Genomic DNA, 13,923 nt, shown 5'->3' with positions numbered 1-13,923 from the left:
AAATCCAGCTGCCTCTCTCCATCAACAACAGAAAATGCTGGAAAGTCTCAGCATTTCTGACAGCATCTGTTCTTCCTCCAGCAGATGTTGTCAGAACTGCTGTTACTTTGCAGCATCTTCTGCCTTTCTGCAGGCATTCTGTCGCGCCGCTCTCCACGCTTGGGTGCTGGATTTCTTTGGGCTGAGTGCCGTTGCTGGCAGGTGCCTTGTGGCGGCGCTGCTGGGGGCGGGCGGGCTGGGAGACGGGAGGCGGGCCATCGGGGATGATTCGGGGCTTGTTGGTGAGGAGGCGTTGGGCCGGTGGCTGAGGGCTGACCAGTTGAACAGGTAATGAAAGCAGCTGGATTCTTAGCAGTGTCAATGGGAACCGCGTCGCCGGGTCGTTGTCGTTTCACAATTCCTTTACATTTTGCATCAGTGGAAGTTAAATTTAGAAAAAGTGTGTTTAGGAGCAACTTGGTTGTGAAGTTGGGAATCAAACTGGGAGCTGTGCTGTCAACAACCTGGAGCACTGAACAACTGCAAAGGACAGTTCCACTTTCTCCACCCTCACTACATGATAGTTACTTTGATTATCTTCTGCCCCCTCCGATCCCATTGCTTTTGGGATTTGAATTGATTTATTGTTGTCACGTGTGTTAACACAAGTGAAGATTATTGATTCTTGCGCGGTATACAGACAAATCATACCGTTCATAGAGGAGGAAAGGTGATAGTGTAGGATGTAGTGTTACAGCCATAGCTAGGATGTGTAGGATGGAGTGGCACAGTAGGATGGTTAGCACCACTGTCTCAGTGCCAGGGACCCGGGTTTGATTCCCGGTCTGGATCACTGTCTGTGTGGAGTTTGCATATTCTCCCTGTGTCTGCGTGGGTTTCCTCCCGCAGTCTGAAAGATAAGAGGCTAGGCGCATTGACCCGATCAGGCGCAGGAGTGTGGCGACTAGGGGATTTTCGCAGAAACTTCATTGCAGTGTTATTGTAAGCCTTACTTGTGACTAATAAATAAACTTTTTTAAGGAAGATGAACTAAATGCGAGGTCGGTCCATTCAACAATTTGACATCACTAGGGAAGAACTGTTCTTGAGTGGGTTGGTACGTGACCTCAGACTTTTGTATCTTTTTCCCAACGAAAGAAGGTGGAAGAGAGATGTCCAGGGTGCATGTGGACCTTAATTATGCAGGCTGCTTTTCCGAGGCAGCTGAAAGTATAGACAGAGTCAATGGATGGGAGGCTGGTTTGTGTGATGGACCGGATTTCATTCGTGACCCTTTGTAGTTCCTTGCGGTCTTGGGCAGAGCAGGAGCCATACCAAGCTGTGATACAACCAGAAAGAATGCTTTCTATGGAGCATCTGTAAAAGTTGGTGAGAGTCGTAGTGGACATGCCAAATGTCATTTGTCTTCTGAGAAGGTAGCGGTGTTAGTGGCTTTCTTAACAATAGCATTGGCATGGAGGGACCAGGGCACATTTTTGGCAATCTGGACACCTAAGAACTTGAAGCTCTCAACCATTTCTGCTTCATTCCCATTGATGTAGACAGGGGTATGTTTTCCACTACACTTTCTGAAGTTGATGACCATTTCCTTCATTTTGTTGAGGGAGAGATTATTGTCATTACGCTAATTCACCAGATTCTCTGCCTGTTTCTTGTACTCTGTTTTGTCATTATTTGAGACCTGACCCACTACAGTGGTGTCATTGGCAAACTTGAAAATTGAGTTCGAGGGGAATTTGGCCGCACAGTCATTGGTATATAAGGAGTATAATAGAGGGGCTGAGGACACAACCTTGTGGGGTATCACTGTTGAGGATGATCATGGAGGAGGTGTTGTTGCCTGTCCTTACTGATTGCAGTCTGTGGGTTAGGAAGTTCAGGATCTAGTGTGGTTTATAAAAACTTGAGTTGCTTAATTTTGCACTATTGGAGTTTAATTTTTTTATTTATTAGTGTCACAAATAGGCAATGAAATTACTGTGACAATCCCCTAGCTGCCACATTCCGGTATCTGTGTTCGAGTAAACTGAGGGAGAATTTAGCATGGCTGATGCACTTAACCAGCATACCTTACGGACTGATCGAGCAAACCAAAGCACCTGAAAGAAACCCACACAGACATGGGAAGGATGTGCAGACTCCAAACAGACAGTCACCTAAGCTGGGAATTGAATCCGGGTCCCTGGAATTGTGAGACAACAGTGCTAATCACTGTGACATTGTTGATTATTGGTAGCCATGGCTTTGAGCGAAACAGTACTCTTCATTGTGTCCCAATAAGTATGTCAATAAATCAAATCAAATTGCCTCTGAATTGGTTGTTGGTACAAGTTTCACATCAGAGAGTTGAGGACATGATCTAGATTGACTCTCAGTATGGTGTGGGACTTGCTGCTCTTCGGATAGGATGCTAAACTGTGTCTCCAATTGCCTCATCTGTGGACATCAAAGATTCTGTGATGCCAATTTAAAGAAGTGTTCTGAAGTATCCATGACCATATCTTTCAACTAAAACATCACGAAAATAAATAGTCTGGTACTTAACAGATTGCTGTTGTGGGAACTTGCTGTAAGCAAATTGCAACTCTGTTTAAAAAACTGTTAAGAACAGAACAGAAGTTGGTGTTTCAGCCCCTAGTACTTGCTGTCCCGTTCAATAAGATGATGGCTGATTGGACTTTGGCTCACTCCATTTTCTTTTTATTCGTCCAAATGAAGTAGGTGTCACTGCCTAGGCCAGTATTTAATGCCCATCACGCACTGTTCTTGAAAAAGTGGGAATGAGCCACCTTCTTTAACTGCGCCATGTGGTATTGGTATACATCAGTGTCGTTAGAGAGGGAGTCAGCGAAAGTGAAGGAATGGTGATATATTTCCAGGTCAGGATGATGAATGGCCTGGAGGGACCCTTCCAGATGGTGGTGTTCGCATGTATCCATATGACAATAAGAATTGTGAACAGAAGTTGGCCATTTATCTCCTCAAGCTTACTCTGCCATTTAATAAGCTGATGGCTAATTTAATGATTACTAAGTCCATTTTCCTGCTTTATATCTCCCCTTAGTGACTAAAAACCTATCAATCTCAGCCTTGAAAATATTCACCACTCTTTGGGAGAAGAAATGTTTCCCCATATCTGACTTAAATGAGCACCCCCTTATTCTGCAACTATATCCTTTGGTCCGACACTCCCCCATGATTGGAAACATCCCCCCAACATTTGTCATGTCTAACTCCCTGAGAATCTTTCAATATTCAATCATATCACCTCTCACTCTTCTGAACTCCAAGCAGTATAGTCCCAACCTGTCCAGTGTTTCCTCACGTGGGAGTTCCTCCATACTCGGGATCATCCGAGTAAATGACCTCTGTCCTGCCTCCAAAGATGTATTTTTCCCTCAGTAAGAGGATTGTAGTAGCTAGCCCCTTTAAGGGGTGTACATTGGAAGGGTCATTTGACCTGATCACCGAATGGGATCGAGCTTGGGGTCCTTAAAAAGTTTATTTATTAGTCACAAGTAGGGTTTCGTTGACATTGCAATGATGTTACTGTGAAAATCCTCTAGTTGGCACACTCCGGCGCCTGTTCAGGACACTGAGGGAGAATTTAGCATGACTAATGCACCTAACCTGCACATCTTTGGACTGTAGGGGGAAACCGGAACACCCGGAGGAAACCCACACAGACACAGGGAGAATGTGCAAACTCCACAGAGACAATGATCCAAGCTGGGAATTGAACCCAGGTTCCTGGCGCAGTGAGGCAGCAGTGCTAACCACTGGCCATGCTGCCCACGCGGCTGAATGTGGGAGTTTGCAGCCAGAGTGATCCTGGTGGTGTGGAATGAAGACATCTATTATTGTACTCTGTAAGAAAAGGCAATAAACCGGTTGCTGTTCATTTGCTAACTGGTGGTCACCTATCATTGCATTTATTACGTTGGCAATGCAGAAAGCGGCAACTCCATTTACAAGGGAAAATTTGAAGGAAAGTTTTATTTGCATGAGTTGCAGAACAAGTCCAGTCAAGTCAAGGAAAGGAGATAACCATGCCTGTCTGGAAAATTAGAACCTTTACCAGTAATAGGGAAAAGTGGGTACAGCATGTGGAGCATTTGAAACATTTTTTTATGCTCATGAATTAGAAGGGGTGGATAATGGGGGGGGTTATATTGCTGACTGCACGTGGGACCCGGATGTATAATTTGATCTGAAGTTCAATACTCTTGGATGTTCTCAACATGAAAACACTTGCAGAGCTCGTTGAGCTAATAAAGGGACATTGTCACCTTCAGCCCTCAGTAACATTACAGAGATACAAATTTAATTCTACAGGGAGAACCCCAGTGGAGATCATTGCAGCCTTTGGAGGAAGCCTCAGACAAATTATGGAGCATTGTGATTTTTGAGCAGCGTTAAACAACATGTTAATGGACCAATAGGTATGCAGGGTAAACATGATTCCAGTGTGTTATAGGCAGCAGTCAATACAACTAACTTTGATAGGGATGTTGGGCCGAGTTATAGACAATCCAAGAGATCAAATTGAAGTGGCTAGAATTTTTTTTAAATAGAAGAGGGGCCTGCACAAAGTCATCAAAATACCAGGGTGTGTTCCAGGAGGAATTGGGGAAGATCAAAGGATTACACGCAAAAAATTCACGCAAAAATCCAGAAGTGACTTTGAGAATTTTTAGAGCAAAATCTGTGACCTATGCCTTAGTAGAGAAGGTTGAGATAGAGCTAAAACAACTGAAAGACCTAGGCATCATTAGACCCATACAATTTGCAGAGTGGGCAACACCCATTGTGCCAAGAGTTAAACCAAACAAGACTGTTTGTATTTGATTACAAGCCAACAGTGAACCAGGTTATGAATAGGTATCCCATCCCCAAAACATAGGATCTGTATGTGAAGTTGGCTGGTGATCCAAGCAGTGGCCAAAGAATGGTTTGATCGAGCAGATGCAGCATGGATTCGTTAAGGGGAAGTCACGTTTGACGAATTTATTGGATTTCTATGAGGATGTGACTAGTGCGGTAGACAGGGGAACTGGTGGATATGGTGTTTTTAGATTTCCAGAAGGTGATAAGGTGCCTCACAAAAGGTTGCTACAGAAGGTTAGGGTGCACGGAGTTGTGGGTAAGGTGTTAGCGTGGATAGAGGATTGGCTGTCTAATAGGAAGCAGAGAGTTGGTATCAATGGGTGCTATTCTGGTTGGCGGTTGGCGACTCATGGAGTGCTGCAGGGATCGGTGCTGGGGCCTCAACTATTTACCATTATGTAGATGATCTGGAGGAGGGGGCTGAGTGTAGGGTGACGAAATTTGCTGATGACGCTTGCCGATGACACGAAGATGAGTGGAAAAGCAAATTGCGTGGAGGGTGTGGAAAGTCTGCAGAGAGATCTGGATAGGCTGAGCGAGTGGGTGAGGACCTGGCAGATGGAGTATAGTGTTAGCAAGTTTGAGGTTATCCACTTTGGCAGAAATAATAGTAGGAGGGATTATTATTTAAAAGGCGAAAAGCTGCAGCATGCTACAGTGCACAGGGACCTGGGGGTCCTTGTGCACGAGTCGCAAAAACCCAGTTTGCAGATGCAGCAGGTGATCAAGAAGGCGAATGGAATGTTGGCCTTTATAGTGAGGGGGACAGAATATAAAAGTAGGGAGGTCTTGCTGCAACTGTACAGGGTACTGGTGAGGCCGCAGCTGGAGTACTGTATGCAGTTTTGGTCGCCGCACTTGCGGAAGGATATATTGGCCTTGGAGGGATTGTAGAGGAGGTTCACTAGGCTGATACCAGAGATGAGGGTGTTGGCCTATGAAGAGAGGCTAAATAGGCTGCGTCTGTAATCGTTGGAGTTTAGAAGGATGAGGGGGGATCTTTTAGAGATGTATAAGATAATGAAGGGGATGGATAGGGTAGAGGTAGAGAGATTCCTCCTGCTTAGAAAGGATAGCAGGACTAGAGGGCACAGCCTCAAGATAAGAGGGGGGAGGGGGACAGTTTAGATTGGAGTTGAGGAGGAACTTCTTCACTCAGGATGGTGAATATCTGGAATTCTCTGCCCGTTGAAGTGGTGGAGGCTACCTCGCTAAATATATTTAAGTCACGGGTAGATAGGTTTTTGGTAGACAGGGGAATTAAGGGTTATGGGGAGAAAGTGATCCACTTCAGATCAGCCATGATCTTATTGAATGGCGGGGCAGGCTCAAAGGGCTAGATGGCCTACTGCTCCTATTTCTTATGTTCTTAGTTAGAATTGGACAATGCAACAAGGGGATATGTCACCAAAAATACCCTTAAGGGGTTGTACCAATACACATGTTTATTGTTTGGGGTTTTGTTAGCTTGTACCATATTCCAAAGTACCATGGAGAGTTTGCTACTAGCTTTGCCTAAAGTTGTCATTTATTTGGATGACGTTTTAATAACAGGATCCACTGAAGAAGAATATTTGACCAATTTGGACAAAGTTCTGCAGTGATTTCAGGAGGCGAGAGTGCATCTCTAAAGAGAAAAATTCACTTTCAAGGTGTAGGAGATGGCTTAATTGGGTATTGAGTTGCTGTACAGGGGTTGCACCCCATGGAGGACAAAATGAGAGCAATTAAGAAGGCACTGGACCCCCGGAATATCTTGGAACTTACGTCCTTTCTTGGAATGGTCAGTTATTATGGGCAGTTCCTCTTCAATCTATCAACATTGCTAGCACCCTAGCATGTGCTGTTAAAGAAGCACTAGTGATTATGTTGAAAAGCACCACAAAAAGAAGCTTTTTAACCAAGTAAAGCAAGTACTCCAATCATCTTGCTTACTTGTGCATTTCAACCACGCTAGAAACCTTGTATTTACTTGTGATGCATCACTAAGTGAGATCTGTCTCATAGAATGGATGATAGGTTTGAAAGATCAATTGAATACACGTTAAGAACGTGTGAAACTTGGGTACTTATGGATAAAAAAGGGCGGCCTAGCCATTATTGACAGCATCACATAGTTTCACCAACATACATACAGGCACATTTTACTATCATCATAGACCCGAAGCCACTTTTGAGGCTTTTCAAGAAAGATAAATCAACTCCACCAATTGCTTCTGTTAGGAGACAACGATGGACTTTGTTCTTATCAGCCTATGAATATATCTTTGAGGATAGGCATGGGGTGCAAATAGCTAATGCAGATGTTTTAAATCATCTCCTGCTGTCAGAGAGTACATTACCCCATCTAGTGCTGGAAGATATTGTAATAGCCTTAAACTTTCTGGACACTTTATCAGTGGCTGCACAAGTTAAGTATTAAATAAATAGTGACCCATTGTTGTCGAAGATTTAACATATGATAATATATGGATGGCAGAATGAGAATGCATCAGAAGAAATGAAGCCTTATCAGCTCAGGAAAGATGAGCTTAGTTGTGATGATGCTGTCATCCTTGAGGGATCCAGAGTAGTCGTCCCCAGACCTGAGTGAGAATTGCTGGATAATGCCCTTCCAGGCATCTCGAAAGCTATGATGCTGACAAGAAATTATATTTGGTAGTCTCGCATTGATGCTGATCTAGGAAAGATTGTGAAGCCAATTACAAAAGAATTGCCCACTAAAGCCCTTTTACGCCCTGGGAATGGCCAAGTCGGCAATGGGTGAGAATTTATGTGGGTCTGTTTATGGGCAAAGGTGAGTGGGGTGCTCGAAATGTAAGCCGCAACTTCATACACCACAGCAGAGAAACTGTGCCACTGCTTTGCGATCTACACGGTACCAGAAGTATTTGTCCTGAACAACGGATTGACATTCACAAGTATTGAATTCCAGAAATTAATGGAATTTAATTGAATCAAGCATATTCGAACTGCACCATATTATCCTTCATCAAGTGGGCTGGCTGAGTGTGCAATTCAGACCTTCAAGGCTGAAATGAAGAAACAGACATTGGACACCAAACCAGTAGGATTCCTCTTAGCCTATAGGACCACCCTGCACAGCTGAGCTACTCATGGATCGCTGCTTGAGAACTTTATTAATCAATTCTAATATTTTTGAAACAACCAAAGGAAGATTAACTGACTGGTAGTTTCTTGCAATTTGCCTCCTTTGCTTCTTGAACCACATTAGCCATTTTACAATTGTTTCTGACAGTTCCAGAATCCAAGGATTTTTGGAAAGTGACTACTAATGCATCCACAATCTCTGTAGTCGCCCCTTTTAAGATCTTGGGATGCAAACCATCAGGTGCAGGAGACTTGTCAGCTTTTGAACTCCATTATTTTGCCTAAACTAATTATCTGGTGATGGTGACTGTATTTAATTCCTCCCTTTTTTTTTACTATTTTTGGGATTCTTGGAGTATCCTCTACAGAAAAGACTGGCATAAAATATCCATTAAACTCCTCTGCCATTTCCTTGTTCCCCATAATTACTTCCCCAGTTTCATTTTCTAAGGGGCCAATGCTTTCTTTTACTTCTCTCCTCCCTTTAAAACAGACAACAGAGCTTTTTTAAGTGCATTAATGTTTCTCACTAGCTTGCTACTGGTTTATTTTCTCATTCCTGCCCTTGTCCTTCTAGTTGGTGGAGATTGTGGGTTTGAAATGTGTTGTATAAGGAACCTTAGTGAGTTCCTGAAGTGTATCTTGTAGTTGGTACACAATGCTGCCACTATGCGCCATTGGGGAGGGAGCGAATGTTTGTGGACGAGGTGCCTTTCTGCCTGTTTCCCATTATGTTAGACAAATTTTGAACAATAGGGAGTCAAAGTTGCAGCAGTGACTCTGCTTCAAAATGACTTCATTGTCTCTAAACTAGACAAGCTGAGGTCTTGAACTGTGCTGTGTAAAAATGCAAGCCTTTTGTTTCAATTTCACAGTTCCAAATCTTAATTGTAGTAAAATAATTTTTAATAATTTTCTAATCTTGCATAAAAAAAACAATGTCTTTACTTAGTAAATTAATGAAATATGAATCTATTAATAAGTGGGGCTGAAGATTGTTGTTGATCTACATGTGGAGATATGAATATTTCCCATGACAGGTTATAATAAATTCTGATTTTTATAAAATGTTAAGCCATGTTTATATTTGTTGGCAAGGGAGCACCTTTCTGAAAATATTTGTAGAAGCCATGATGACTGATGGGGGAGAGGGAGTGGTGGTGGGGAGGGGAGAGAGAGAGAGAGAATGTTTGAATGTTTACTGCTGTCCTTTGCTAATATTTTTTGTTTTTCATTTGAGGGACATGCCACTGGCTGGCTAGCATTTATTGCCTATTCCTTGTTGCCCTTAAACTGAGTGGCTTGCTAGGCCATTTCAGAGGGCAGTTGAGAGTCAACCAGATTGCTGTGGCTCTGGAGACACATGTAGGCCAGACCAGATAAGGAGGGCAGATTTCCTTCCCTAAAGGACATTGGTGAACCAGGTTTTTCCTGACAATTGACAATGGTCAAATGGAATTCTTAATTCCAGATATTTTTATTGAATTCAAATTCCTCCATCTGCCGTGGTGGGATTCGAACCTGGGTCCCCAGAACGTTAGCTGAGTTTCTGGATTAATAGTCTAGCGATAATTTCACTAGGCCATCGCCTCCCCTTGATTAACTCAGCAGGTTAAACTTCAGTAGTACCATTGTACGATTTTGGTTCCCTAAGCATTGGCTATCGTCATCCAGTGTTTTAAGATACTCAGATTTAGTTTATATCCCCATGATCAAACAGAAATAGATATGAAATTCCGAGATGCTTGGCTTGTGTCTCTCTCGATGCCTGAGTTTTCACACTTATTATTTCACACCTGACCCAAAAGGAAGCAACACAGTTATCATCAGCATATTTATGATCCTGTTATCATTGCTGTGAGCAGAATATATTTATGCAAACTCTCAGGTGAATTACATTTCATTTATTTGTACAAAATGTTTAACTGATTTTTTTATCATAAAAATGCTAGTTAGGATTTATTTCTTTATTACTTGTGTGTATTTATAGAAAGCAAACATTGCCGACATGATTGGGTCTAAGACTATAATTTTGGTTAGCAATCTTGTGGTGTAATGTACATTTTACAGCTAAAATAAATTAGTTTTGAAACTGAGAGGGAGAACCTTATGATTCTATGAACATGGTTAACATCAGTAAATATTCTTCATAGTTCTTCAAGACCAGACAAATTAAAATGTGGGAGCCAAAGAGATGAATTTGCCAAGTATAAGGGAGTCTTCCTGGATGATCGCTGTGGATCAAAGATTCCTTGTTTTCATTCTAGCTTGATGGGTTCTTAGATGGCTGATAAGTCCAGTATGCAGCCTATAGACTCCCCATTGTGGGGCGATGGCTGTGTGGTCAGGTAGATAAATTGCTTGGAAATTCATGCACCATCCCTCCAATGCCTTGACTTTGCCTTTGCATGTCTGATGAAGTGTCTCGATGTGGTTGGTGTCTTTTCAAATGAACCTTCTCTATCTAGTTAGTCGCAGACCTGGGACTCCCAGGAACCAGCATGAATGTTTGATTGCTTCAGGGAAACTTTGGGGACATCCCTTAAGTGTTTCTGCTGTCCCCTTGGGAGATTTTCACCATGACCAAGTTCTGAGCTAAGCAGTTGTTTTGGGACTTTGGTGTCAGGTATATAAAAGACATGTTCTGCGCAGCACAGCTGGTTTTGAATGATTAGCCTTGATACTAAGCATGTTGGCTTTGGAGAGAACGCTGACCTTGCGAATACACTGTTGGTGGTATTTCTCCTGTTCGTGGTGGTTTGCTGAAGTTTCTGAAACAGACAAGAATGTGGGGATCATTGATGCCCAGTAAAACATGCCCTTAGTCTCAGGTTTGAGTTTCTGGTCCTCAAATCCTCTTTTTCTCAGTCAGCTGAAGACATAGTTGGCACCTTAGAGATAATGATGAATTTTGATATGTGTCTTGCAATTTAAGACCTTCTAGCCCTCCCCCAACAAGTCTCCCTTCCCTTTGAATATCCACAAGAAGTTATGCTTGGATTAGAGCCCTGTTCAAGAAAGAAAAGCTTTGATAAGTTGGATCTGGATGCAACTCTCATTGGCTCTCAGTGAAGCCAGAGACAATCAGCATCCTTCTAAGCTTTAAAAAGTGAATTATGGTATTTGAATGCAAGTCAAAGCAATTTTTGGCTAATATAAATGTTTAATTTTTATATTACTGGCATATGTAGAGTTATAAACCCATCTGAAAAATTCACAGTGCTTTACATACCTTTGAAGAGATGTAACTTTTGTCACATAGACAAGCTTTGTACTAGCAATGTCCCATGGATGACAAGCTAAATAGGCTTCTAAGGGACATTACAAGAATTCACACTTTAGATTTAGTGATTGCACCAACACTAAACTTATGGGATTTGAATGCAGCCTTAGGCCAACTGTTGATTATACTTGTCATTGGTTATCTATGTTCTAATCATTGTTTGCATAGAGTAAGAAAAATTTATCCAGTGGGGAAAATACACTATCTTTTCCAATAAATTTAGTTTCTTTCCATGCTCATTGTTTGATTCTTAATAACTAACCATGTTTCTTATTATCTCCTGTAGAATGGATGAAAAGAAAAAGAAGTTGGAAAAGCCTGTAAGTACATGTATTTGCTGGTGTCCTAATGGATAATTTAAACACAACTCTTGTGGCGAAACGTAAATAGCGTGTATCAATATGTTGCTTATTTTTTAGCATTCAGCTGTGATAAGTCCAGGAAAAAGGAGAGGACCTTTAAAAATCAGAGAAAGAATTTGAGAGAAATTTCTTTAAAATTGGTGAGGTTGGCCCTCAGTGCTACATAGAATGGTTAAAGCAGGTAAAATTAACACACTTAAAAGGAGACTTAAGGGATACATGCATTAGGAAGTAGTAAGAACATAAAGGGACATGGGGGCAGATTGGGACAAGAGATTTGAAATGGGAGGAAACAGGTATGCAGTATACACATACGCAAAGATTGTGGTAACACCTTGAACAATCAGTCCACTTTCCAACTAATCAGCATCCTTTTCCCATGCAGCATAAGTTCAGTGTTCCCTTTAAAATTTGGTATTCTTGTGATAAACAGCATGCATCTTTTCTCAGCAATACAAAATAAAATTATGCTAGAGTCATAGACCTGAAGGTTTACAACATGGAAACAGGCTCTGTGGCCCAACCTGTCCATGCCGCCCAGTTTTTACTGTTAAGCTAGTCACAGTTGTCCCTCTGTACCAATCTTACCCATGTAACTGTCTAAACGCTTGTTAAAGGACAAAATTGTACCCAGCTCTACTACTACCTCTGGCAGCCCACTCCAGATACTCACCACCCTCTGTGTGAAAAAATTGCCCCTCTGAACCCTTTTGTATCTCTCCTCTCTCATTTTAACTTATGCCCTCTAGTTTAGACTCCCCTACCTTTGAGAAAAGATATTGACTATCTACCTTATCTATGCCTTTCATTATTTTACAGACTTCTATAAGATCATTCCTAAGCCTTCTACGCTCTAGAGAAAAAAGTCCAGTCTATCCAGCCTTTCCATATAACTCAAACTATCAAGCCCCAATAGCATCCTAGTAAATCTTTTCTGCAATTTTTCTAGTTTAATAATATCCTTTGTTCAATAAGGTGACCAGAACTGTACACAGTATTCCAAATACTATTCAATGTCTTATACAACTTCAACATATTCAGTGTTCTGACCAATGAAACCAAGCATGCTGAATGCATTCTTCACCACTCCGTCTACCTGTGATTCCACTTTCAAGGAGCTGGGAACCTGTACCTCTAGATCTCTTTTGTTCTATAACTCTCCCCAACATCCTACCATTAACTGAGTAAGTCTTGCCCTGGTTTGATCTACCAAAATGCATCATCGTACGTTTATCTGAATGAAACTCCATCTGCCGTTCATCAGCCCACTTGCCCAATTGATCAAGATCCTGTTGCAGTCTGAGATAACTTTCTTCACTGTCCACTATATCACCAATCTTGGTGTCATCTGCAATTTTACTAACCATGCCTCCTAAATTCTCATCCAAATCATTAATTCTTAAGGCAAATAACAGTGGACCCAGCACTGATCCCTGAGACATACCACTGGCCACAGGCCTCCAGTTTGAAAAACAACCCTGTACAACTACCCTCTCTCTGTCTTCTGTCGTCAAGCCAATTTTATATCCAGTTGGCTACCTTACCCTGGATCCTGTAAGATTTAACCTTATGCAATAACATACCATGTACCTTGTCAACAGTTTTTTTTAAATTTATCGTGGCATGTACCATCATTAGTAAAGTCAGTGTTCATTTTCCATCCATAATTTCCCTTGAAAAGTTGGTGTGAGCCACTGCCTTGAATGTGATGAGTGGCTTGCTAGTTTATTTCAGAAGATCTCATTGTTATGGATCTGGAATCACATTTAGGCTAGAACTCTTAAGGATGGCAGATCTCCTTTGCTGAAGGATTTCAGTGAACCAGATGCGTTTTCCTGACAATCCAGTAGTTTTCTGGCTAACGTTACTGATACTGTATTTTTTATTCCAAATATAATTAACTGAGCTTATTAATTCCATGTATCTGGATCATTCGTGATGTGGAGATGCCAGCATTGGACTGGGCTGAACACAGTAAGAAGTCTCACAACACCAGGTTAAAGTCCAATCAATTTATTTGATAGTAAACTCACAAGCTTTCGGGGTTTGCCCCTTAGTCAGGTGAATGGAGAGTTCTGGCCTCAGACAGAGCGTATAACAGCACACACAGTTTACAGATTACTGATGAGATTGCAAGTCTTTACAACTAACCTGCTATTCAAGTCTTAAAGATGCCAACAATGTGAGTGGAAAGAGCATTAAGCACAGGTTAAAGAGATGTGTATTGTCTCCAGACAGTACAGTAAGTGAGGTTTTGCAAACCCAGGCAAGTCATGGGGG

At 41.9% G+C, this 13,923-nt stretch overlaps 1 protein-coding gene across 1 annotated transcript in view; it reads left to right on the top strand.

The window, feature by feature from the left end:
- Window positions 1-274: 274 nt before the first annotated feature.
- The window catches only part of LOC145353114 (E3 ubiquitin-protein ligase DZIP3-like), a 141,331-nt gene continuing 127,682 nt past the window's right edge, over window positions 275-13,923 (top strand). The window contains exons 1-2 of the mRNA XM_080203487.1: window positions 275-327; window positions 11,568-11,601. Of these exons, the coding sequence (XP_080059613.1) occupies window positions 11,569-11,601 (33 nt within the window). The 5' untranslated portion in view covers window positions 275-327; window position 11,568. The remainder of the gene's footprint in view (window positions 328-11,567; window positions 11,602-13,923) is intronic.

The sequence above is a fragment of the Carcharhinus amblyrhynchos genome, chromosome 15 (genome assembly GCF_965287045.1).
Source record: "Carcharhinus amblyrhynchos chromosome 15, sCarAmb.v2.hapA, whole genome shotgun sequence".
Classification (NCBI taxonomy): domain Eukaryota; kingdom Metazoa; phylum Chordata; class Chondrichthyes; order Carcharhiniformes; family Carcharhinidae; genus Carcharhinus; species Carcharhinus amblyrhynchos.
Note: the sequence above shows the minus strand (reverse complement) of the source record. Positions and strands in the feature narration are given on the sequence as shown.